This window comes from Musca domestica, unplaced genomic scaffold (genome assembly GCF_030504385.1).
Source record: "Musca domestica strain aabys unplaced genomic scaffold, Musca_domestica.polishedcontigs.V.1.1 31, whole genome shotgun sequence".
NCBI lineage: Eukaryota > Metazoa > Arthropoda > Insecta > Diptera > Muscidae > Musca > Musca domestica.
Window position 1 is genome coordinate 8,615,096 of NW_026712309.1, and position 26,829 is coordinate 8,641,924.

Sequence of the window (26,829 nt, forward strand, 5' to 3'; positions counted from 1 at the left end):
ATTCAATCATGCGTAATGTATTTGATAGACAATGACAACCAACAACATCCCCCATTTTGATTCATGTGTGCCATTGTCTAAGGTTCGATCGTGGCATGGCTGACTCGAATATTTGCATGGTGTTCTCCATAAATGCAGGGTGTCGACGGAGACATCGAACCATGTCATCGTCAAATTGTGTGTCATTTGTTTATGTGTGCTTAAATTGAGAGAGTGTGTGTGTTACTTTCGACGGCGAGGATGTGTTTTTGTGTACGCTGTAATTTTTAAGTAATAAACACCGCTTAAATATAAAATTGAATACCAAACAAATAATTAAAAAATAATCTTATTATTATTAGATGAGGACAGATAGAAAAAAATGAATAGAAAAAATGGAAAATATACTGGACAATCCAAATTTATTGATGTCTAATTTTTGGACATAAACTAATAGGTTAATATTTTTCTTACCTACATAAAGTGTTATTTTAAAATTGAAGTATGTGGGCAGAGATATGACTCTCACTCAATAACAGAATATGCACAGAAAAGAACAATGGAAGTATATATTGTTGTTTAAGTGAATTAAAGTAGCACTCATTTTCAGTACAGAAGGCAAAAATGTATGACATTATAATCAAAATAAGAAAAACCAAACCGTGTTTTTATTTAGATAATTTCTCAGGACATTATTGTTTTTTATTAAGGATTGACAATTGGATTGGTTCGTCAATAACCGCGATATATGAACATTTTGGGTGGACCATTGCCTGAAATATGTTAGTATTCCAAAGAAATACTTTATTGAAAAAATGTATTTTTTCATAAATCGGAAAACAGGTAGCAATTGCGCTTTGCCTTTATTGCGTGTGTGTCTTTCTCGTTGGCAATTGTTTAATTGTTGTTACTTTTTTGGTAGAACATTTTTGTATGACCCACTATTCAACACCTCTTTTAATGGTCATTACATGTTATGACGATGGGTTTGAGTCTGACCGACATGACGAGACATCGAGCATTTGGTTGGATGTCACTTACTGTTATGCGTTTGATCAAACAGGGCATAACACGACGAGCGTTTTCTATCCATGGCATAAATAGAAAAAATTTGTCACCCTTGCCCTTAAATGTTTATCAAGTAGTTCAAAACTGTGCCTAGGTGGTATATAATCGCTAGCTATAGCCTGATTTCCTATGCTCTCCACATACTTGCTGACTCCGCCATGCTGACTCCGCCATTGTCCCAGTTCATTGAGTTGCAGGGCAAACCTAGCAGCTTGTTCCTCTACAAATAAACCTAACGGTTTGAAGTTGATTGTGTGCTCCTAAACGAGCCTATATTTAGTAGCGATGCAACTCCTTGGACTTTATCAATGCTTTTACTGAAGGTAGTTTTCCCTAAGGAATGCCACCAAACAAGCACTCCACAGGTTAGAATTGGTCGGGCGACTGACTCATGATTAGGTGAGGTTTGAGTCCCCAACTTTTTCCTATGGAGTTTTTGCAGGAATAAAGTCCAATTATGCCCTTCTTCGCTCGCTCCTCGATGTTCCTCTTCCACCTTAGTTCTGGTCTAGGGCAGTACCGAGATATTTGGCTTCCGAAGGAAGGCTTAACATAACACCATCAAGTATTGGTAGCGAAAAGTCTGGTATTTTCCGCTTCCTTATGAAGAGTACGAGCTCAGTTGTAGATGGGTTCACGCTAAATCCATTGCAGCGTGCCCATCTGGAGAGTTTAACTAGAGCACCCTGCACAAGATTTGAAACATTTTGCGGGAATTTCCCACTAATCAGCAAGACCATATCGTCGGCGTAAACCACGACTTTTGTTCCGCCGTGTTCCAGTTCAATTAGAATGTCATATATTACCAAAACCCAGAGTAGCGGTGGCAGAACCCCTCCTTGCGGGGTGCCCCTAGTGACCGTTTTCCTAACAGAACACTCCTTGATGCTTGAGTTGAGGATTCTGCTGCAGAGCATAACATCAATCCAAATAACTAGGAGTGGTGGTATACCAATTTTTTCGAGGGAACTATGAATTGCCAAAAGAGTGACATTATTGAAGGCTTCCTCGATGTCGAGAAAGGCTGCCAAAGTGAAGCACTACTTGTTCAGGTTCCTCTCTACATAACCCACGACGTCGTGTTGCGCTGATTCAACAGATATGCCTTTCATATAGGCATGTTGAGCTGTGCTCAACGAGATCCAGGGCATCAGAGATAATCAATGTCCAGCGTTTTCAATAGAAAAGACGAGAGACTGATAGGCCTGTAGTCTTTAGGAAGTACATGACTTGGTTTCCCAGTATTGGGAATATTAGTGACTGTAACTTCCCTCCACAGAGATGGAATGTGAGAGAGACGCAGATGGAAGAATGGAGGAGGAGGAATGGTGTTATTACCGTCGATTCATAATGTAGCATGGCGGGGATAATGCCATCCGGCCAAGGTGACTTGAAATGTTTGAATGAGTTTATTGCCCACAAAATCTTGGGAGTGCTTACAATCCTCTCAGTCAGACTTACATCATCCGCCCCACGATACTGAATGGATTTGGGGTCCTTTGGAAGTACTCTACGGAATCTGGAGGCTGGGTTTACATCTTCTATGGACTCAGTAAAGTAAACCCAAGACCGTCTTTTACCCTTTATGATCCCACTGTTGTACCAGTTTGAAGGCCTCCCAGTCTGTACCCAGTTTGGTCTTGTTGGCCCTATTATAAAAGCGTCTGCTTCTCTTCCTGAGCTGGGCTAGGTTTTCGGCCACCAGACAGGCTGGCACCTTTTCCCGGGGAAGGTAAGCGGACAAGCTCTTTCATAGCTCCCAAACAGGATTTTTGTTATCAAATTAATGGGCTCGTCCACATCTGAGGCAGAGTCTACTGGGAGGTTACCAGTAGATCTCAGCTTCCATGCAGTGTGCTCCGCAATATTTTCCCATGGATCATTTCTCGGGTTCCTATGCGGTTTTTGGTGCAACCCCTTTACTGATAACTGGAATGTGATCCGGTGATCCGAAAAGGAACACTCGCTGAAGACTTTCCAAGACAGTATGAGTGACTCATCCATGTTAGTTAGGGTGAGATCAATGACTTCTTCCCAATTCTTATTTTGAAAAATGGACTCACCTTTTGGGTTCGTATCTTTACTATCCCATTGAAAATGGTGAGCGTTAGCATCACATCTAACGACGAGATTGCCTCTGCTTCCCAGCTCAGTGAACAGCTTCTCTACTATTTGGCCCGGCGGGTCGGAGACCATGTAGGTACATGGAGACAAAAAAGAGTACTCTTCCGGCTCATTACTCCAGTCTGACCGCCGTGGCGTCTCCACCTCTGAAATTATTGAGGAAGATTAAATTTAAGTTTTTTTAGCGACGATACAGGTTCTACCCTTTTCTACGTTGGAGGTGGCATAGCTGATCTACCATTCACTACCTAGCCCAGACACCCTATATGCTTTCGCATACCACGTCTCAGTACGTCTGCAGAGTCTAGTCCCCACCGCTATTAAAATCTTGTCCGTTTCCACATCCAGTGTCTGTTCCTCCGAAGAGGCCGTTGAAGTTTTGTCGGTTTTTGTTTGCTTGTTTTGTTAAATTTTTCTCCATAAGAATTTTGGACATTGGAGGTGACGAGGTCCGCCATGACATAGCCTCCATATCATGGCAAGGACTTGGCACCTAAGCCTATTACTCGTAGAAGCGCCCTGACTGCAAACCTTGGAACACTGTTGAGCAAGGTTACACCCCAGCGTTAGGGAGTCCATTGCGATGGACCAGTCCATCGACTTGATAGTTTAGAGGCGCCAGAAACTACGCCTAGTCGAGTCCAGGGATCATAGGCAAGTTGGCAACCCTGTGATTAGTGTCAAAAAATTGTGGTGCTCCGTGCTTTTGAAAAAAAATTAAGTTATATGTTTTATTAAATTAATTAATCTGGTAAAAAAGTGTATTAAAGTGTTCAATAGTGATTTTGTAACTCAAAGTGATAATTGGTGTAGTGTTTTAAAATTTTGTTTTGTCTTTTAAAGTAATATTAATTTTCAAATTGTGTAGTTGTACATTCTCCTTTTATCCTCTTTCTTTTGTTACATTAGCTAATTAGTTGTTGTAACATGTCGTCTTGTTTTGTTTGTCATCTCATAAGAGTTGCCAACATTTAAGAATTTAAAAAAGAATAAAATAAATAAATAAATAAATAAAAAATTCTAGCTACAGATCTAATCTTGAAAAATATAGCTGTAACTTGTGTATTAAAAAAGAAATAATTATAATTAAAATAAATAATAATTAAAATAAAAAATGTCGTGCCCTTTTGAATTATGTAATATTGTTGCAGAGGATGAATTGTGTGTTACCTGTTGGTTTTGTCTTAATCAATGGCATGCAAAATGTGCTAGGATTAATGCAAAAGTTGTAGACACAATTAGAAATAATGAAACTCTCTGCAGACTTTTATAATTTTGTAAAGGATTTGCAGTCGGAATTGACATCGATGAAAAAAGATTTTTCCTCACTATCACTCCGATTCGAGAATTTCTCTACATTGTTTGAGAAATACCAAGAATTAGATGAGTTTGTGTCGTCACCGTCAGTTTCTGGCCAGAAACGCAAAAGGGCTGCGAAAAAGGCACCAACTAAGGGAATGCCTAGTCGCAAAGCAATAGTTTCTGTGGAGAACACTGTTCCACAACCGGTTTCAGTTAATATCACTGAAACAACTGAGACTGGACGTGAACAGTCGTATGCCAGTGTTGTTACACACCCAGTTCCGGTAGATAACAGCGGTATAGGTAAAGGGGTAAATAATCCTGAAGTTATGAGTATTGATAGTGAGGTTTCTACGAAAACCTCCCAATCTACTCGTAACATACAGGAATTATCACTTCCTTCACTTATCACTAGTGATCGTCCCGAGACTGCTACTGGCAAAACTCAACCTGTCCAAAGATCATTATCTATGGCTCCCGCCATGAAAATGATATTTGCAACAAGGTTTGCGCCAGAAACATCGGCCGATGACATAATGTATTATATAAAATCAAAAATTGAGGGAGATTACTTTTTGAGATGCTATAAGCTCCGATCTGCATTTTCTGAAAGTAGATCTTCTTTCAAAATCGTTGTGCCTGAAAATATTTTTGTACAGTTGATTTTAAAAGAATTTTGGCCTGCTAGGGCATTTATTAAAGAATTTGTGGAGAGATCCGATAACTTAGCTCATTTGCCTCTTAGACCAGATTCGGTGCCAAAAAACTAAATGACTCATTTTCTATTTGCTATCAGAATGTAAGGGGGCTTAATACAAAATTAACCAGTTTATATACTGATAGCATTGGTTTCAATTATAATGTATTGGTTTTCTCCGAAACTTGGTTAAAAACATCTATATTAAATAGTGAAATTTTATGTTCAAAATATCAAATATTTAGAAAAGATCGTGTTTGTAAAAAGGTGGTGGCGTCCTTATTGCAGTTGATACCAAATATACCACTAATTTAATTGATCTAAATGATTTTCTTGATATAGAATTTGTTGGTGTTTCCATTGACTTGGGCATATCTAAATTGTTTGTAACTTGCTCTTATATTCCCCCTTCATCTTCATTTGACATTTATAATCAGCATTTATCAGCAATAAATTTAATCACTGAAAAAATGAAAGATTCCGATCGCATTCTGATCCTTGGTGATTTTAATATGCCCTCCATTAGGTGGCTTCTAATGCCAGATTCTGAAGCTTTGATTCCTTTGCCATCCGAAATGAACAGTACCCAGTATACATTTGATGTTATAAATAGTTTGTGTTACTTAAATCTTTATCAAATAAACAGTGTGAAAAATTCCCTCGGCAAAATTCTTGATTTGGCGTTTGTAAATATAACACAGCATTTTGATATATTCAAAATTCCTCCAATATGCACTCCTGAAGATATATACCATCCAACTTTATATATCTCCATGACTCACAGTTATGTAATTGAAAAAAGTAAGTCCGACTCATTTAAAACTGTCCTTAATTACAAAAAAACTAATTTTCGAAAATTTAATACCCTCATTTCCTCCGTAAATTGGGCTTCTGTGTGCCTGTGTAACAGCCATAAAGATTTAGAATATGTAATTGATAAATTTTATGATATTTTAAATAGATTTAAACTGGAATGTGTTCCAACCACTAGAGTTAAAAATTCAAATAAATATCCATGGATAACCTCTGAGTTATCAAGTTTAAAAAACTCTAAAAATAAGCTTTTTCGTAAATATAAAAAATCAGGCTTAACAATAGACTACACTAATTACTCTGTTGCTAGATCTAAATATACTTTAGAGTCTCGTAGATTGTACAATCTTTACCTAGACAAGATTAAAAATAATTTTAAATCCAATCCTAAATCTTTTTATGATTTTGTTAATCTAAAACGAAAAGTTTCCTCAAAGCCCTCAGTATTGAAATATAACAATAAAGAATTTGTCACAGGCACAGATATTGCTGAATGTTTCGCAGATTTTTTGCCACAAAATATTCCAGTACATCTTGCCAAATTAAAGATTCGTATCCTTATAAGTTGTCACAGGCTGATCAAATTTGTATGCCTTTTCTACAACGTCAGGATGTGTACAATAGTCTGCGTAGTTTTAAATCGATTAAATGTCCAGGACCGGATGGCATACCTAATATAATTCTTAAATATTGTTCAGAAACATTAGCACTTCCGTTAACTATATTGTTTAATTATTCACTGAAATTTGGTCACTTTCCTACTTTCTTTCCTACTTTCTGGAAAAAATCTTATATTATACCTTTACATAAGTCTGGTAGTCTTACTAATGTGTCAAATTATAGAGGAATTGCAAAATTAAGTGCCATACCAAAATTGTTTGAAAAATTAATTACTGAAGTAATTTCACAGAAAATTCAATCTATATTGAGTCCATATCAGCATGGTTTTCGTAGTGGTCTTTCAACTACAACAAATCTTATACAATTTACGTCAACAGTAATAAAAGGATTTGTTCAGCGTAAACAAACTGATACAATTTATACTGATTTTAGTAAAGCTTTTGATAGGGTTAACCATGAACTCCTAATATATAAATTAAATTATATGGGTTTCAACACAAACTTAGTCAAATGGATATCATCTTACTTAAAAGATAGATCACAACTAGTTTTGTTTGAAGGGTATCTATCCAAAACGATTAATGTTCCATCGGGTGTTCCGCAAGGAAGTCACCGGTCCTCTTTCTTTTATTTATCAACGATTTACCTAATTCCATAAATTACTCGAAATTGTTAATGTACGCAGATGATGTTAAATTATTCATTTCCCATAATTGTGATAAACGAGCCAGTTTACTTCAAAACTATTTAGATAGCCTTTTTAAATGGTGCAAGTTAAATTGTATGGAGTTAAATTTAAGCAAATGTAAGCATATGTGCTTCTCCAGATCTTCTTCTCTGATATTACAATATAATATTGACGGTCATTCATTATCAACTGTAGATTCATTTGTCGATCTAGGCCTCTTGATGGATCCAAAATTAAATTTTAATAGCCATGTAATAACAATGGTAAATAAAGCAAATGGTGTTTTAGGTTTTGTTAAACGGTGGGCCAAAGAATTTTCTGATCCATATATAACAAAACAGTTATTTACGTCTCTTGTTAGACCTATATTGGAATATGGTTCTGTTGTATGGGATCCTGAATATGCAATATATTCAGATAAAATAGAATCCGTGCAAAAACAATTTCTGCTATTTGCCTTACGAGGTTTACATTGGAATAGTGATTTTGTTTTGCCTTCTTATGCTAGCAGGCTAAAATTAATTAGATTGCCTACAAATAAAAGCAGACGTATTATGTTGAACTCCATGTTTGTACTAAAAATATTAAATGGTTATATACCTTCAGATTTCCTAATCTCATCTATTAGAATTAATGTTCCTTTTAGATCTAGTAGATACTACCAATTATTATATACCGATTTTCATTCAATGGGCGAACCTCTTAATAAAATGTATGTTGACTTTAATTCTGTGTATTGTAATGTAGATTTTGGTATGAGTTTAGAAGTTATTAAATCTAGAATAATTTTATTTTTAAACAATTAAAATACATGTTTTATTATTTGACAAACTAGTTGATGAATTAGATTCTGTAGCTGGTTTTCAATTTCCTACTGAATTCCCATAATGATGCGGATCATGATGTGTACGCGATCCCGATCGATATCCGATATCAGTCCTTTAACGCTTCGGACCATATACGACTGGTGAGAAACTAATTCATATAAATTAGGAAATTTTTCGAAAATTGCATTAAATCGGTACATTCAGAGGTAAATATTCCAAATACCCAAAGAGATTAATAAATAATTATATGGGAACTCAGTTTTTTTAACAAGATAGAATGTAGGAAAAAGTAATTACAAAAAATTACAATAACAACAATTAGAAAGGATAAAAAAGAAGAAGATAAGTCTAACTTGAACAATGAAACAAGAATAATTCTAATTACACTAATATACATAAAACACACTACACCAAATTACTAACAAGTATGCTCATAACAAATAAACTTATCCATGATTTTATACTAATTTTGTCACACGCAAATTAGTTTAAAGACTTGAAAAATACTCTTTTATTAGTTTTCAATAAAGAGCATTAAAAAATATCAAATATCAGATCGTCGATCATTTCAAGGGTCTTGACCACATTTTCCCATCGATTCTTGCTGTATTTAGTCTACTTTGCGAGTAGAGATACATCTTTTCATTATGTCATAATTCCATTTATTACACTCAAACAAAATTCAAGAAAACAATACATCATGTACAACACAAAAATAAAAAAGATGTTCACATTTTTATTAAGATGTTTTTTTGCTTTAAATAAATAATACGTTTTTTTTTTTTTTTGAAAAAAAAATTATTAAAAAATTTTTACCATACATCGTCAGAAAAAGACAATGTGTTTTGACGGAAGAGCAGACATCATCTGACTTAACTAATGCCTTGGGTAGAACCAAGTATATGAAACGTGACATACGAGGAAAGTTCCGAAACTTCGTAGCCTAGCACAAAAAGCGCGGTATAAGCAGAAAAAAAGTGTAAAACAATAAATTCAGAGTACTATTGCAACATTTTGGATCAATTAAATGTACAAGTTCGTGAAAAAAGTCCTGGCTTACAACAGAAAAAATAAAAAAATTGTTCATCAAGACAACGACCAGCGCACTTGTTCCCAAATCTAAAAAAAATCCTTTCTGGCAAGCGTTTTACCTCAAATGAAGATGTAATTACAGTTGTAAACCACTATTTTGAAGACCTCGAGGAAAACTATTTTAAAAGGGATAGATTCTCTTTCATTGATAGGCTAAGAAGGTTCTTAACCGCCCTTGTAATCGAGTTAGTTGATGTACATAACATTTCGATTTAAAATTAGTGAAACTTATTTCAATTTGTATTCAAATAAAAAATAGTTTTTATTTGGCATACATTTTACACAATGATAGCGATTTACCACCTTATTGTCAACTTTTATTATAAAACAAGTTTTAATTTTTTTAATTAAAGGGAGCTGGAACAGCTGCAGAACGAAAAGCGTAAAGCCCTTGTAGAGCATGAACACGCTAAGCTATCCCAGATTGATGAACGTTTAAAGGCTGAATTGAGAGAATGGAAGGATCAGCTGGTGCCACGAAAACAGGTAACTTATAATTTGTAACACATTTCCAAATATATTTGTATCAATTTAACATGGGTACGGTTAAATATGCAATTATAATTAAATAGTTGAAAGGAATATTTATAAGTACGTAAACAATTAGTTTCTAATGCATATTTATATAAATAACAGCTTAAATATTTGTTTTTTTTTCTTCTACTACTTTAATTGCTGCCATATGGCCGTATATAATTGGATAAACTCCACTGCCTTAAATAAACGTAACATTTATCTACTACTATTACCAATTCTACTACTACCACTACCAATATCTTTACTACTAACAAAAATATCGAAATGATTGCATGACGCCTGTTTATTTGCTTTCCGAACTATTAACAATCATGAACCACGTTGAGTTCAGAAAATGATTGAAACATTTAAAGGCATCATGAGGGAGTTCGTACGTCAATACGGAATAAGAGAGGACGATCGAATGTACGAGGATTTAGTGAGACTGCCGATTGAGTTGCCCAATCATTTAGTTGGAATATTTAATGACATTCCACGTGTAGTGCCAAAAGGAACTTTTTTAAACAATGCACAACAAATGCTTCGGTCGAGAACATTGTCAATGTTTTCATCTAGCATAGCTTCGAATTTCCGTAGTTCCGTGCCAGATCTTAGTAGAAGCGTCCCAAATACGCCGGTTTTCTACAAACAGGATCGTCCTATGACATCGAATGAGCTATTAGAAGGATCCGATTCTATCTCGCGTACACCCAAGAAATCCGAGATAAGTGTAGCTACTAGATTGAGTAATTTTTCCAGACACGATGGTAATAAAAACATGGGACTGCGCTCGACGTCACCGTCCCTTAGAAATACAATTAACAAAGACGATATTGTTAAAATCAAAACGTCTCCAACACCAAGTGCAATACATTCCATCAAGGAAGAAAATAACCAAGTTTTAACAACATTTCGAGATTCGTTGAAACCATCCACTGTTGAACTTCGTATAAATTCGGATGACATTGTTGTTAATCGTTTTGGTCGACAATCTCTTGCCTCGAGCGAAGAACAAGGAAAGTCACATCCACTTCTTCATCCATCGTCTTCTTTCGTCATTAAACGACCATCAATTCTACCAGAAAGAACAAAATCCTTGAATGCATCATATTCGCTTCACAACATTTCGGAAAACTATACGGCAGTGCAGCGCCAAGTTTCTCTAAATGATGGTAATTTGGCAGGCGAAAAAGCGGCAGCCCTTCTGAATGAGGTCGATCCAGAGCTTCGTGCTACTCTGCGACGTTCCAATGCATGTCAGGACGATAGGCCATATGATGGATTTTTACTTCAAAGGGGTCCTAAATTTACTCTTCCCAGAGTTGTACAGGATGCTACCGAAAATCAAAAAACTAAAAATACAGATTCTGCCACATAGCTGATACAAAAAAACCATGCCATAAATCACATTTCCCATTATTTCATACATTGTCCCTCAGCATTTCTTATTTTTTTAACACTAACTAGTATGTGTCGTCTTATATGTTACGTAAACATTATCCATTTCTTTAAACTTGTTTTAGATAACTACCCTAATATTTAATTGTATTAAATATAACTCTCTATCATATATATATATATATATATATATATATATATATATATATATATATATATATATATATATATATATATATATATATATATATATATATATATATATGTATATATCCGCAAAGAAGATAAAGAGGCAGATTTCAAAGCTATATTAATCTTATGCTTGGCATTTTAGTAGCTCATATGTGACTATTGTGACTATAAAGTACATCATGAGTAGTGTCATAGAAACGCTAGTTATGGGCAATTGGACCGTATTTTATTGACTATGTATTTGTTTTTGTCTTTAGAACGTTGAGTGCGAATTGTACAATTACCGTTTTAATTATTATTTCGTTTATTCGTTAATTTTGAAATAATAATTGTTTTTTTATTAAAATCGTAAAATGGGGGGTATGAAATTTACTGTTTTTCCGACAGTAAATATTTTCTACAAATCGTATATTACTTCAAGGTATTAGCGTTTATCAACATGTGAAGAACACTGTAAATTGTAAATGTAAAATTATTACTCGTCGCTCTGTTTACGCAAATTACTCAACCTTTACATCTGTCCACATTTGGTCGTTCAAAAAGGTCCAAATGCAAAACTCATTCTTCAAAGCAATTTTTATTGTCATGTAGGTCATATAAATTGCAAATAATAAATCGCTTTAATCCCACGTGAATATTTTTTTTGTGAACCCATCTAGCTCAAATAAGTTGTAATCTTATGACTTTTCTTTTTGAAAATCATATACTAAGCAACATTTTCAATATAGGGCCACGTACCATATGCTTTAATTTTATAATTGGAAACATAATGGGTATAGCACATCTATTAAAAATGAAAGCGGGTTATGATTGTCTTCATAAAGTATTTTTCTACAATTATAAGTTTCATTCAAATGAGCTGATATTTGGACAGCCAAACACAATTTATCTTTATACTATACTTTACATCGTAGTCATTTTTCCGCCATATTTTATCATTCAGTCTGTAACACATAAATAGATTCATTGGGGATATCAATGGATTAAACTATATGCGACTGGCTTTCCTCATTCCGCTGAAATCACGATATATGGCGCAATAGTTCAGATAAACTTCATACAGACGTATATCCTCCATATAGCATTTTGGGTTGTCATTGGATGAAAATTTGCCAAACGAAAGTAGATAGTAGAAGGATTATTCCAATATTAGAATATAAATAGGTAGGACACATGCTTTAAAAAAGCTAATGTTTTACAAATGTTCGGAGCAAAACTAATTTGTTCATTTACACTCTTTCAATCAGAATTAAAAAAGAAAACATTACAAATGTGCAATTCGATCTAGTCAAATAAAAAAAAAAACATACAATATAAAAAATGACAAAAAATGAGTGTCGAGCATCTCCCCTAGCTGAGAAAAGTAGATTTTGTTTTCTCTTTTATCCATTGTATGCTTGTTCGAATTTACAATTTAGCAGAGCCTTAGAAAATACAAGTTTATATTGAGTGGAACTGATATATGGAAGCTAAATTTGGCCGAGGTATTTGTATGCCTTACGTATGTTCCAAAAATTCAATCTAATTGGACAAACTCAGCATGGTGCGCCATTTACATCAAGTTATAGACAAATATAGTAAAGCTATATCTATATTCTAAGAGCTCAAGATAGATTTTTTATGGCGTGCTAGGGTTCAAATTATTACCTATTGTAAGGGCGTTCTTCTAAGAGATAACTGATTTGAAGTTTAAATAATGAAACACATGCCAAATTATGAAATGGCAAACATATTTTTATTTGATAGATTTTTTTGTCTTTTAACATTTAAATATAATGCTTTGTGCAAACATCAGTCTCAACGACAGCAATATTTTCAATCCCATGGCGGCCGGTTCTATGTACCGGATTGACCCGGAGGAACAAACCTTCGACCAAGGACCGTCTACCCAGCAAATATATGTTCGTGTTCGCCCATTTTTCTGATGTGGGAGCAACATTGCCCGGAATGTTTGCTCAGTATTTTCTTGGTCCGAGTTTGGATCGTGACCAACCCCAGTCATGGTTCTGCTCCGTTTGTCATAATTGCATCCACCACAGATCGGTCTCAGTGAGATGCAACGGATGGATGGAGTGGGTCCATCGTCGTCGGGTACGAGACTCCCCTTTAATCTTCATAACAGCTACCCATTACTGTTGAAGTTCCGGACAAGGCATATGTTCTCCAATTCAACTGCGATTGTCTCCGGGATTGTGATGGATACAACGTATTGATGAAGGATCTCACCAGAGGTGGAGGATTAGCGTTCCTATTGCACCACTCTGTCCGGTACAGAGCTATCTCGCCTGAGCTTGACTAATTTGGAACCGCCAAGTTAGGGGTGCTTAACGTGTACACCCTACCGTTAAATAGTTGTGGCCCACGTTTTGTGCCCAAAATTAGTTTACTTCTGGAAGGCAATAACCGTCTGGTGATAGGGGAATTCAATGACCATCATGAATTATGGCATTCCTTCCTAGGTAATGACCAAAGGGGCATGGCGCTGGCTAAGCAAAGTGATAGCTCAACGCTTTGCACAGTGAATGTGGACGCGCCCACCAGAATAAGGCGAGACTGCCACAACTCATCGGACATATCCCCAGGTCTGACGAATGGCGTCACATGGCAATCAGAACGCCTCACTTTCATTAACCATGGGAAAGCCCATTGCAAGAATTCAGGGAACATACAAATCGCCGCTTTAGTTAACTGCCCAGCTCATCTGATGTACAGGTAGCAGATATGTGTTTTCGGGACATCATCAAAGCTGCAGCCGCTCGTTATATACCTGCTGGTCGAATATCTGAAATAAGACTAAATTTGCCAGAAAAGGCAGCCATCCTTATAGTTCCCGATGCTTGGAAAATGAGCAAGGTGGTCCCGCTACTGAAGGCAGGCAAGGATGCCACCAAAATTGATTCATACAGGCCGATATCACTTTTGTCACCAGTAGCAAAGACACTTGAGGCTTTACTTCTCCCCAGCATAAGAGAGTGTTTCCCAGTGTTTCACAACAACAGCTTTACACACCATTTCCACACATGTCAGCAGAGGTCTCAACCAGAACAGGCCGTGTGATAGAACAGATATGGTGGCACTTGATTTATCAAAAGCCTTTGATACAGTCAATCATGCCACACTGTTCGGCCAAGTTTGAAACGTTGGATAGAAACATACATGTGTAGACGCCAGTCGTACGTGGAATTCAGAAACAAGAAGTCGATCATCCGTAGAGTTAAACAGGGAGTTCCCCAGGTGGGGTGATATCTCCGGAACTGTTTAACCTCTACTTTCCTGACATTCCACGCCCTCCAGACGGCATAAAGATTATAACGTACGCAGATGATTGTACGCTCGTGGCGTCCGGACCCATTATTGATGACATTTGCGATCGGTTAAACGCTTACCTTGTTGAACTTACCGCCGTTTTCACTGCGAGGAATATGAAAATATCCGCCACTAAGTCGACGGCCACACTTTTCACCACATGGACTGCGGAGCTGGGGCTATCCTTGAATGTGCAGGTCGTTGGTGCTACAATTCCGACCACCAACTACCCCAAGGTATTAGGGGTCACATTCGATAGCCTCTTTAAGTCGTCCGCGTATACTACAGCTATCTGCGACAAGATAAGAAGTAGGAACAAGGTCCTCAAGTCTCTGGCCGGCAGTACTTGGGGAGCTGATAAGGAAACCTTGTTGACCTCTTACAACGCGATAGGTCAGTCTGTGGTAAACTATGCGGCTCCGGTGTGGTCCGCCAACGTCAGTGCTACGCAGTGGAAAAATGTTCAGTCCTGCGTAATGCCGCCCTTAGAACTGCTTGGGTGTTATAGACAAAACCATCCGAATCACCATCTTGTGGATAGGCAACTTCCGCCCAGGCACGTTAGGAAAGACCTTCATGATCTAGAGAGAGAGGAACAGAGGTATAAGAGAGAGCCTCTAGATCAACAGGCCTATCAAGCGGGACTGAATAGTATTTACTCTAATGCGATCTCAGAAGCCATTGCAGGATATAGAGTGAATACTGTGCTAGGAGACCACCCCCCCTCCCGTCGCAGCTGAAGAACGAGGGCTGCCCCGACAAACCTGAGTAGTTTTGGCTCAATTACGATCCGGATGGTGCAGCCGCCTCAATTCCTACTAGGCCCGGATTAGCAGCGACGTACAGAACATCTGCCTAGTTTGTGGCACAGGCCCACATGACACGCTGCACCTATTTCGCTGCCCAGCCCCAAGCCTTCTCACCTAACTCCAGTCCCGTTATGGACACAACCCATACAGGTTGCATCCTTTTTGAGACTGGACTTAAAGGCAGAACCTGATTGAATAAAGTCAGGAAAATGGAAACCGAAGGAACACAGATGTATGAGCTGCTACAACAACAACTATTTACTCTGACGCGGTCTCAGAAGTCATGGAAGGATATAGAGTGAATACTGTACTAGGAGACCACCCCCTCTCATCACAGCTGAAAACGAGAACTCTCGTACAGGATGCGTCCTTTTTGAGACTTAGAAGCATAACCCGATTGAGAAACCAGGAAAAACGCAACTCTGTAGAGGAGTCTTATAGTGTCAAATAGACACAATAAATATGCAGCAATTGGTTTTGTTTATTTGAAATTTTTAACAAATTTTTTATGTTGGTGAAAAACCGCCAAACATGTATGGAATGTTGTGGTTATTCCACAAAATATACATTTTAGACGTTCTTGTAAATATGACGATATATATTATGAGAGTGTTAAAACTTATCAATTGAGAATGAATGAGGAAAAGTTTTTAGTTGAAATAAACACTAAGTCCAACTCACAATAGACGTTATTTATTTGATGTTGTTTTGATCAACAATATTTTAGCTGGGACCCAAGATAAAAGATAAAATCAGCAAATATAAATTTCTGATGATGTTATGCATTATGCGTGGAAACTGAAAGTCACATCTACATAATTGTCACCAATGTCCATGTCCAAGTCCATGAATTTATCTGTATGGATTATCCGAGAAGTAAACTTCTTTGAGATTTGTGCTGAGATTTAATAGCTCAGCAGCATTGGAGTTAGTATTCTTTCAAAATTTAAATGATTATATATATTAAAGTTTAATACAAGAAAATAATAATTTCGAGCAATTTGTTATAGTAACGCATTGATCATATCGAAACTAGGGAAGCAACTGCCAATAATTGTCAATATGGGTTCTTGTTTTCGTATAGCTCCTATATAATGTTATTCGGTTCTTCGACGCTTTTGGTCACCATCTTGATTAACATTCTTTGTAACAAAGCCACCCGTAATATAGATATATTGGGGATATCTTTAACAAAATTTGTGGTTCACAGCTATAACAAAAATGAATAAAATGTTTTTTTTGTGGTATTGTTTAAATCGTTCGATTACTACAATAGTTCCCTTAAAGGTTGACTGATATATCAAAAGTTTTCTTTGGTGACGACCGAAAAAATGATGTCCAGATTTGAATTCTATGACACTATGTATTTTATTTTTTGTTCATATTGTCGTATGCTATCATAAATCAGTCCTTTACAACTTCATAAACATTCATTACCATATTATCGGGATACACATACAACAAAACCGCAAAAGGTTGGTAAAATTCATTAATAATTATTATTGTCAAATCATTATATTACATTTGGTTATAACTTGTACGACTGTTGTGGTATATATCTCAATTCCGTTAATTGTTTGCATCTATACATTGTCTTGGCTTGTCTTGTAATCGTACCTTATTATATGTAAAATGAGTTGAGTTATAAACCGCAAGAGGACCCATTGGTTTCGGCCAGTGGATCAGTGATAATAAGGATTGTGTTGATTCTTCGTGTTTTTATTTAATGCTCATATTTCATTTTAGTTAGTCACACTAATGATCACTAACTTTCGATCAGCCACAGATTAATAATGTACATGTTCTTATTCTTTCTTTAATAATACTTGTATTTAGCGCCTGGAAGAGACATTTGCAAAGCAAATGGAAGAACTGGAATCTTTGTATGGAGGATCGCTAATTGTATCCGTTCCTTCGGACACATTACAACGAGATCATTTCACTGGCTCAACACGTAGCAGTTTATCGTCGTTTTCTGAAAGCTAAGGTGTGGTTTTTGCTCATATTCGCGTATTAAACCCCAAACCCATAATTACCAATATCCGTTCACAATCACAGAAACAAATGTTTACATGAAAATAGTCTGTCGAACAGAAATATCGTTATCTATTGATTTACAGATTTAATTTAGGATAAAGTTAATATGCTATGATTATAAACAAATTATGTTTTAGATATATGTGTATTTGTGTAATGCAATCTATTATTATATATATATATATATATATATATATATATATATTCTGCTATATATATTATTACATATTCTATTTATATTAAAATATAAAACAACCCATGTGTAGATCTTACTATTGTAAATAATAAAAAATACATTAAAAATAAATAAAAATACACAAAAACCATACACCAAACATTTTTTTACTTATTCGTGTTTGTCACAGATATTGATTTGAAGTAAGGACCATGGTACAATCAGGACAAGGAAGGCTAAGTTGGAAAATTTGTAATGTCAGAATTACTATCAACAAACGCAAAAAATTATCAAATAAAAAAGAAAAATATGCATTGATTTTGAATAAATAAACAAAAAAGGCGAAAACTGAATGAAAGCTCAAGATCTCTATTCAAAATCAAGTTCTATATCAGGCATGTCACAAGAATGAATTCGGCACGAACGTGATCTTAATTTCGTATTTGGCTTCTACAGAAATGTAAATCGCAACATTTTTTCGATTTGAAACCACTTTTGTTTTTGCAAGTGGAATTTTATTTTTATGGAAACTTTGACTTTAAAACACTCAAAATACTTTTAAGTAATAAAAATGTTATTTTAATGAGAAATACACAATTAAATTTACATTTTTAATCTTTTTATTCAAAATGATTAGCAAATTTTAACGGTTTCTCATTTGACGAAGGCAATTGTTAACAAAGTGTTGCCAAATCACTTTTTCGTCAAACAAAAATTTTTCATCTGTAAAAACCAAACAGTGTGGTATTACGAATAATAAACTGAAGCAAATAGAAAAAAAACAAAACAAAAAGAACACACCAAAAAGAATTTTGTAGAAAAATGTAATGAAATATGTATTGTGGAATACTGTTTAATTAATTAATATTTTAGGGACAGGCACAGGGATTCGTTCCGAACCATCTCTTAAATTCCTCCGGCGTATTTTTTCAGTATTGTGTTCATTACTTTGTGCCTCAATTACAGAAACAATCGAAACCGCTGGCATTGCGTAAAAAATAATGAAATGAACTTTCTTTTTGCACACAAAACTCTAATTAACAGAATATTCTTTTAGAAGTTACACTTCTACAATGTTTTCTAATCATGTGTTTTGTTTTGATTCCTCATTCATTCCCCTAATGTTACCATATTGAATATATAATGTTGCCATATTTACACTGAATTCATAGTTCACCAAATCGTACGAAATCTGAAGAAGGTAAAGGTAAAACAAAATCGTAAGATTTTGAATTGCGAAATTCAAACCATTTCGATACGATTTTGTGACATGCCTGTATATCTCTTAAAATTTATTTCCTCACAAAATGGGTAAATTTTATCCAAACATTCGTTGCAATAAACATTTTGATTACAACTGAAATTAAATATTTTCTATGCAATTTTCGTATAATTGAAAAGGATATACTCAACTAAAATTGAAATGTTTAAGCCAGGAAAATAATAAAAATAAAATCGATTGGTAGCAGTGCCCCACCATGATTTCATTATAACATGGTAGATACCTTGTTCAGTAAGGGTATCCAGTGCAGTGAGAGGTGTGCTCCGAATTGCACCCGTGATCAAGATAGATGCTCCCCTTTAGATTTTTTTATTGAATTGTGCTTTGGTACAAACTCGTCTCATAAAATCATGAACAAATTTCAGAAATATAATGAAAACCGATCTCACTGATCCAGATACACCTAAGTCTGTTTTTACACGGTAGATTGGTTCCAGAAGAAGCCGTGTAAAAAAAACCGTGTAAAAAAGACATTGATCTTATACAAAAATGGGTGATTTGTTCCTAATCTCTAAAACCTATTAAAATTAGTGGAAAACAAGATTTTTTTTTTACCAAACACGTCTTATTGCATTAACAGTTCACAAAATATTAACACGTTTCAATTGCTCTGACCAGTAAATTTTATTGTATGCACATAGTGCTATTCACGTTTGCTTTGACCGAAAAAAAATGTTTGTACGCGCTAAAGGGGAATTCACTTAAATCTTTAAGCTAGTGTTCGCAAACTATCGATGGTTTCAGACTTTTTACTTTCATAAATACTTTTTTGTGATATGAACATACTTCGCAAAAATTAAATTTGACAAAACAATTTAAGTACATAAAATTTCAAATCGTGCTAAATGGAATAAAATCGTATAAATAAATTAAAAATATTCAATTTTCAAACCGTGTTATATCAAAACCGTGTACAAAAAGACCGTGTAAAAACAGACTTAGGTGTACTTTTATTGAAAAATATTTCGAAAGATCGCCGCGGTCCTGCAGAACATACTGTCTTTTTACTTATTCTCAATGCTCAACCACCTTATGCCGCGCAGTTACAACGAATTTGTATTTTTATAAATATACTAGCTGAAACCGGTGTGCTTCGCTACCCCTTTTGATTTTATATGCAATGAAAATTTTATATACGAATTTTTGTTGGTGAAAAAAAATTAAACAAATTTAAAAAGTAATTATTGTTATACTTTTATGCGTAAACAAAGAAATAGCTCTGTCTACCAACGCGTGAACATGCCAGGCACAGCTGACCATGAGGAAAGCAGGAATATGTCAAATTTAGTCCGCATGCACGAAGAGTTTGTCCTTCGGATTTATTAATTTCATAGCAAAAGCCAAACGTGTAGGAAACTGCAATCTTTTGAAGTTGAATGGCATTTCGGTTGCAATTAGAGAATTCGAGGTAGCAACATATTTTCCCGTTATAATCGTATCCTCAATTAAATTGCTGTGTAGTTTTGTACTGTTAGCCTAATACCATTGCAAAGGCTTTGTGGGTCAATACTTCTTAATAAAATCATATCCCAATCTGAACCGATTTCAATATATTTAAAAAAATTACATACCGTGTTTTTGGTGCATCAAATATGTGAGATCAGCCGAAAATATATATGGGAGCTATATCCAAATCTGGACCGATTTCATTATAATTTGACAATTTTTTTTTTGATCAAATCCCGGCACACATTCCAAAATTCTTTGGAATCGAACATACATATCGTGTTTGAAGCATCAAATAAACGAAATCGGTCGAAAATATATATGGGATTTGGATATCTTCACCGATTTCAATAAATTTTTGCAAATTTATTTTTGTACCAAATTCAGTCACTCAAGCCGAATTTCATTGGAATCGGGCATACGTATCGTGTTTGGTGAATGAAATATGAGAAATCGGCTGAAAATATATATAGGCCCTATATTCAAATCTGACCCGATTTAAATATAATTTGATAAATAAATCTTTAGACCAAATTCAATCACACGTTCTGAATTTCATTAATATTTGACATACACAGCGTGTTGAAATCGGCTGAAAATGTATATGGGACCTACATACAAATCTCAACCGATGTCAATATAACTTGGCAAATAATTTGTTTTGATAAAATCCATCACACGTTTCAAATTTCATTGAAATTGGGAATATATAGCGTGTTTAGTGCATCAAATGCTTGAAATCGGCCGAAAATATATATGGGAGCTATATCCAAATTTGAACCTATTTCAATATAATTTGACAAATTCATTTTTCTTTCCAATTCCTTCCCATATACTAAATTTGGAGACTGTATCTGTAATCGATCAATAGATGTGTGCAGATAAAAATATTTTTTATACCTCCGATTCTGATGCTATATATCAAGTTCCAAGTGGAATTTCAAAAATTTATGTGGCCTATGTTACTTTCAGGTTATGTTGTAGTATACACGGAAATTTTCAGGAAAATCTGTTCAGCGGTTTTCGAGTCCATAAATTACAAACAAACATTTTCTTCTTTTATAGGTATAGATCTAAGGTTTTAAAATAACCGAGGGAAACGACTGATTGGTCTGTAGTTTTAGACAGTGACTGAACGATTTTCCTGCCCTGGGGATATAAATTACAGGACCTCTCTCCAAATATTTCAACAAGGGACGGAATCATTACCGTATTCATGGTGTAGAATGGCGAGAATTGTTTAAACGGCTCGTATGCATGTGTCTATGTCTTAAGAACTCTTACAATTTTACTAATCAGCATCACGTGTAGTCGGGGAATTCAGTACCTACCAGCAGATTTAGAGCCTCCAGGCCGAAATATTTAAAAAAAAAAAAAAAAAACAATTTTATAGAAAACATACAAACATTTTCCTCTTTTATAGGTATAGATCTAAGGTTTTAAAATAACCGAGGGAAACGACTGATTGGTCTGGAGTTTTAGACAGTGACTAAACGATTTTCCTGCCCTGGGGATATAAGTTACAGGACCTCTCTCCAAATATTTCAACAAGGGACGGAATCATTACCGTATTCATGGTGTAGAATGGCGAGAATTGTTTAAACGGCTCGTATGCATGTGTCTATGTCTTAGGAACTTTTACAATTTTACTAATCAGCATCACGTGTAGTCGGGGAATTCAGTACCTACCAGCAGATTTAGAGCCTCCAGGCCGAAATATTTTGTAAAAAATACCAATTTTATAGAAAAAATATGGCATTCTACTAATACAATATTTTGATTTATTATCAACTCCCGATGTCTTACACAAAGAAGTTCATTCAATCCTACAAATGAAACTCTACTAAGTAATAAAAACTTGATTTTTGTAAACTAAATTCACTACGGTCTTCTGTAGATTGGATCCCTAAATTTATTGAAGAAATATGAAACCTTAATTAAATATATAATTGAATGTTCAACGCCTTGTAAATATTACCCCAATTATATTAACAGACATCTTAAATCATTTTATGAATTTAAAACAAATTCTTCCTCAAAAACAGAGACTATCAGGCATGTCACAAGAACGAATTCCTTACGAAAGTGATTTTAATTCCATATTTAGCTTTTTCAGAAAACAAAAAACGCAATTTTTTTCGAATTGAAACCACTTTTGTTTTTGCAAGTGAAATTGTTTTTTATAGAAAATTGTGACTTTAAAACACTCAAAATACTTTTAAGTACTTTTAGTAATAATTTTATTACTTAACAGCATTTTGAGAGTGTCTAAATTATTATGTCTAAGTAAAAAAATGTTGTCTTAATGACAAATATACAATTAAATTTACATTTTTATACTTTTATTTAAAATAATTAGCAAATTTTAATGGTTTCTCAATTGACAAAGCCAATTGTCAACAAAATGTTGCCACATCGTTTTTTTTATTGAAAACCACTTTTTTTCTTCAAACAAAAATTATTCATCTGTGAAAATCAAACTCAAAAAAAGAATTTTGTACAAAAATGTAAGTATCTTAAAATATGTAAAATATATATTGTGGAATGCTGTTTAAACAATTAATCATTAATTAATATTTTAGTAGCACAAGAATTCGGAATTCAACAAATACGTGCTCAGTGAAATTGATGAGTCAATTGTAATATTTCTATTTGTATAAAAAAACTCTTGTAATCAGAATATTTTTCACAATTTACACTTCTACAATGTTTTCTAATCATGTTTTGTTTCGATTCCTCGTTCATTCTTTCCATGATGGAAGAATACAGGTAGTCGCATCGGCACGGCTGCTGGGGCAATAACTGTCAAACCAATTTTGGGAATTAAAAATTTTGAATGATTTTTTTTTTAAATTAGTAATTTTTTTACATGAATTTCTTAAAAACCCCTGATATGCGTCGTATAAGAAAACATAAAAACCTATTCTTCTTCTTCTACCATGGGTATTTTATTTCATTAATAGGTGTGTCTGGTTACTTTTCCTACTGGAATTGTTCAGCAACATCTTTCTGAGAGAGTAAGTTAGTTTTATTCTCTTTTGCAAGGAAAAGGCGAAAAGTAAACATTAGCAATAAAATACAAATATGAGCAATAAAAGAAAGATAGATTTTATGTGTTCCCCGAAATACTTTAAATGTGTTGCTAATGGTGATTGTCTAAAAATTTAGGAAATAGTCTTTTATTTCCTTATTACATATTAATATTTACGTTTTCCACATTTTTTAAAGAAAATTTTTTTTTCAAATTAAAAGCACAAAAATAAATAAACAAACAATAGAAAACATCTGATTGAATGTCGATAAATGAGAAGAAGAAGAGTTGCAAGTGATTGCAATAAGAAATTTGTCCAGCAAGAATTTGCAAACTTTACAAATTTTATGGTAACCAGACACACCTAATGATAGCGAAATCGCTGAATGCTTTGCACATTTCTTATTCGTTTATTCTAATAAAGCTTCTCAACTGATACAATTTATACAGATCACAGTAAAGCGTTTGATCGTGTCTATCACCAACGTTTTTTTGTATAAACAAAACCATGTATATATAAACAAACATTTTTGATTAGAATACAAAAATTTTCAAATTCAAATTTATACAAGCCCAATAGTTTGTTTTCGTGGTGCAATTTAAATTTCATTTATTTAAATGTTAAAATATGTGAACACATGTGCTCTTGCAAGATCTGCAGTATTTAATATTAACGGGAACATTCTATCACCCGTGAAATTTTTTGTTGATCCTAAATCCTCTTAATGGATCCTAAACTATCTTTTAATAATGAGGGCTAAAAAGTCCTCTGATACAATTATTAGTTTCGCTAACTGAAATACCGTTCAGTGGTATGGGATTCTATTATGGTTCTATGCTGATAAAATTGAATCAGTGCAAAAACAATTTCTGCTTTTTGCGCCGAGAGATTTTCATTGGAATTGTGGCTTTGTATTACCACTGTTGTAGCTGGTATCTCAATGCCCACTTATTTTCCACAATGGGAAGGATCCAGCCGTTCGCGGATGTATAGCTGAGTGCAACCGAACTCGTCCACAGGTTGCGGATAGTGGAACGCCCGATATATATCGGGCAGCTGCTTATAAGTGTTCCAAGGTTTGAAGTCAGGGTACCGACTGTATTCGAACGGTCACCTCGTCGATACTTGGTAGCAGGCATGGTACAATGAAGAGAAGGTAGGTCAACTTTGAAAAAATTGCAAGTATAGAGGTCTACCTGTTTGGCTTGTAATGTCAAAATTAGTATCAAAACAATAAAAAAATCAAACAACTTGTTGCATTTATTTTGAATAAATAATTGAAAACCGCGATAACTAAATGAAAGATCAACACTTCTTTTCAAAATCATGTACTATATATCGATGCATACGTTGAAATAAACATTTTGAAAACACCCGAATTTGAATATTTTCTGAACATTTTTTTTTGTTATTGAAAAGAAAACACATCCATAAACAAATAAAGATGACATATTAAACCAAGAAAATAAAAAAAACAAGTAAGCAAAGGCTATAGTCGTGCGGGGCCGACCATGTGATACCCTACAACACTACAATATGTTAGAAGCCCTCTTATGTCCAAATCCATTTTGGAAGATTTCGCTTTTGAAATTATGTCACGGAGCACTGCCCAGATATTACTAGCATTTTGACCAGGGACATTCAAGCAATATTTACGAACTTCGTCGTGCTGTTGGTTGTAGTGGTCCATTTTACAGCTAAATATAATCCAATGGCCATACATAATGCTAGACTTCTTCCCTGTCCCTAACTTTTTTCTCAGGCGTGTCGATTGGCTTCAATTGCGTGATCAGGAAATTTTCCCTGTTTTTGAATATTGTGCGATCATCTCCAAAAGCAAGAGGTCCCTCTGTATTTCTAAATTTAGACTCATCTATATAATTTGCTTGTCTAGGATATTTGGCTATATTCGTTAACGAAATCAGCAAAAGTAGTCAGACAAAAGTAGTGGTTCATTCTTCCCGCTGTCCTAAACTCTAACTTCACCCCTAAATATATCGCGGACATCTCTGAAAACAATAGGCCTAGCCCTTCTGAGCCCAACCCTACCCTTTTCGTGAGGATCGGACGATAATTGCAATCTGTATATAATATCCCAAACCTGTGTCGTAAGGTGGAAAAATATTACAAAATGTATACCTTAATATTATAAGTCAAAATAAAAAAATCGCATGCGATAAAAAATATGAAAAAAATAAAAAAATGTCACAAAATACTACAAAATCTATATTAACATCATTTTTGACTTATTTTTATGCGATTTTTTTAGATTTTATACTTTTATGTCAAGAGCGCGTTCTTAATTGACAAAATTTGTCAAAATCGGTCCAGCCATTCTTGAGATATAAGCATTCCATCTAACATTCCTTTCCTTTGTATATACACATTGTATATATTTCGCTATATATATCCGATATATTTACTATCGGTATCTACGTAACGGTCAGAATTGACCTGTTCGTCTATTTATGATTTCGCCGGGACTAAAAATATTCGTGGTTTCATAGAAATTTTGACTTTTATTTAACACAAATGTATAGTCTTTTTCACCCACTAAATATTACCCGATGACCATCAAAAATGGAAGGCTTCTGCCCAGCCCGAAGCTCTAGCCCCATGCCAATTTCCGCGTCGATTGGTCCATAATTGCGACCTGTAGAGCAACTGCAAAATCAAGAAATTTTTCAATTTTTGGTCCATTTCGACCCCTAAATATTATGCGATCATCTCCAAAAGAAATAGGGTTCTATTCTGACCTTAACCCCACCTCCATTCTAAATTTCGTGAAGATCGGGCCATAATTGCGACCTGTAGAGTGATTACAAATTAACATGGACAGACGGACAGACGGACGGACGGACATACATAGCTAGATCGACTCAGCTCGGCGAGCTAGGAAGATCCATATATACTTTCCTATGTGGGAAACCAATATTTCGAGGTGTTACATAATTTTTGGCCCAATCAAACTTATAATACCCCCAACACATAGTGTTGTAGGGTATAATTAAAATCATATAATATCATAGCCCTACCTTGATATCATTGTACCATGGTAGCAGGCATGGTACAATGAATACAAGGTAGGCTAACTTTGAAAAAATTGCAAGTATAGAGGTCTACATGTTTGGCTTGTAATCTCAGAATTACTATCAAAACAATAAAAAAGCAAACAACTTGTTGCATCGATTTTGAATAAATAATTGAAAACCGCGATAACTGAATGAAAGGTCAAAACTTATTTTCAAAATCATGTACTATATATCTCTTATGGTTTATTTTGCGACAAAAAATGTAGATTTTGTCGATGCATAGACGCAATAAGCATTTTGAAAACACCCGAATTTGAATATTTTCTGAACATTTTTTTATTATTGAAAAGAATACACACACATACAGTGGTGGCCATATCATATGCAACTGAA

General features: G+C 34.7%; 1 protein-coding gene across 5 annotated transcripts in view; it reads left to right on the top strand.

Annotated features, from left to right (window-relative positions):
- The window catches only part of LOC101893445 (serine/threonine-protein kinase 10), a 51,066-nt gene extending 33,262 nt beyond the window's left edge, over nt 1–17,804 (top strand). For 4 of the 5 annotated variants that reach the window (XM_059124928.1, XM_059124930.1, XM_059124929.1 and 1 more), the window contains exons 10-12: nt 9,565–9,697; nt 10,080–16,907; nt 17,269–17,475. In XM_059124928.1, coding sequence (XP_058980911.1) covers nt 9,565–9,697; nt 10,080–11,105 — 1,159 coding nt within the window. In that variant the 3' untranslated portion in view covers nt 11,106–16,907; nt 17,269–17,475. Of the gene's footprint in view, nt 1–9,564; nt 9,698–10,079; nt 16,908–17,268 lie in introns of all 5 variants that reach the window. The other variant, XM_059124932.1, reaches the window with a different exon arrangement.
- The last annotated feature ends 9,025 nt before the right edge of the window (nt 17,805–26,829 follow it).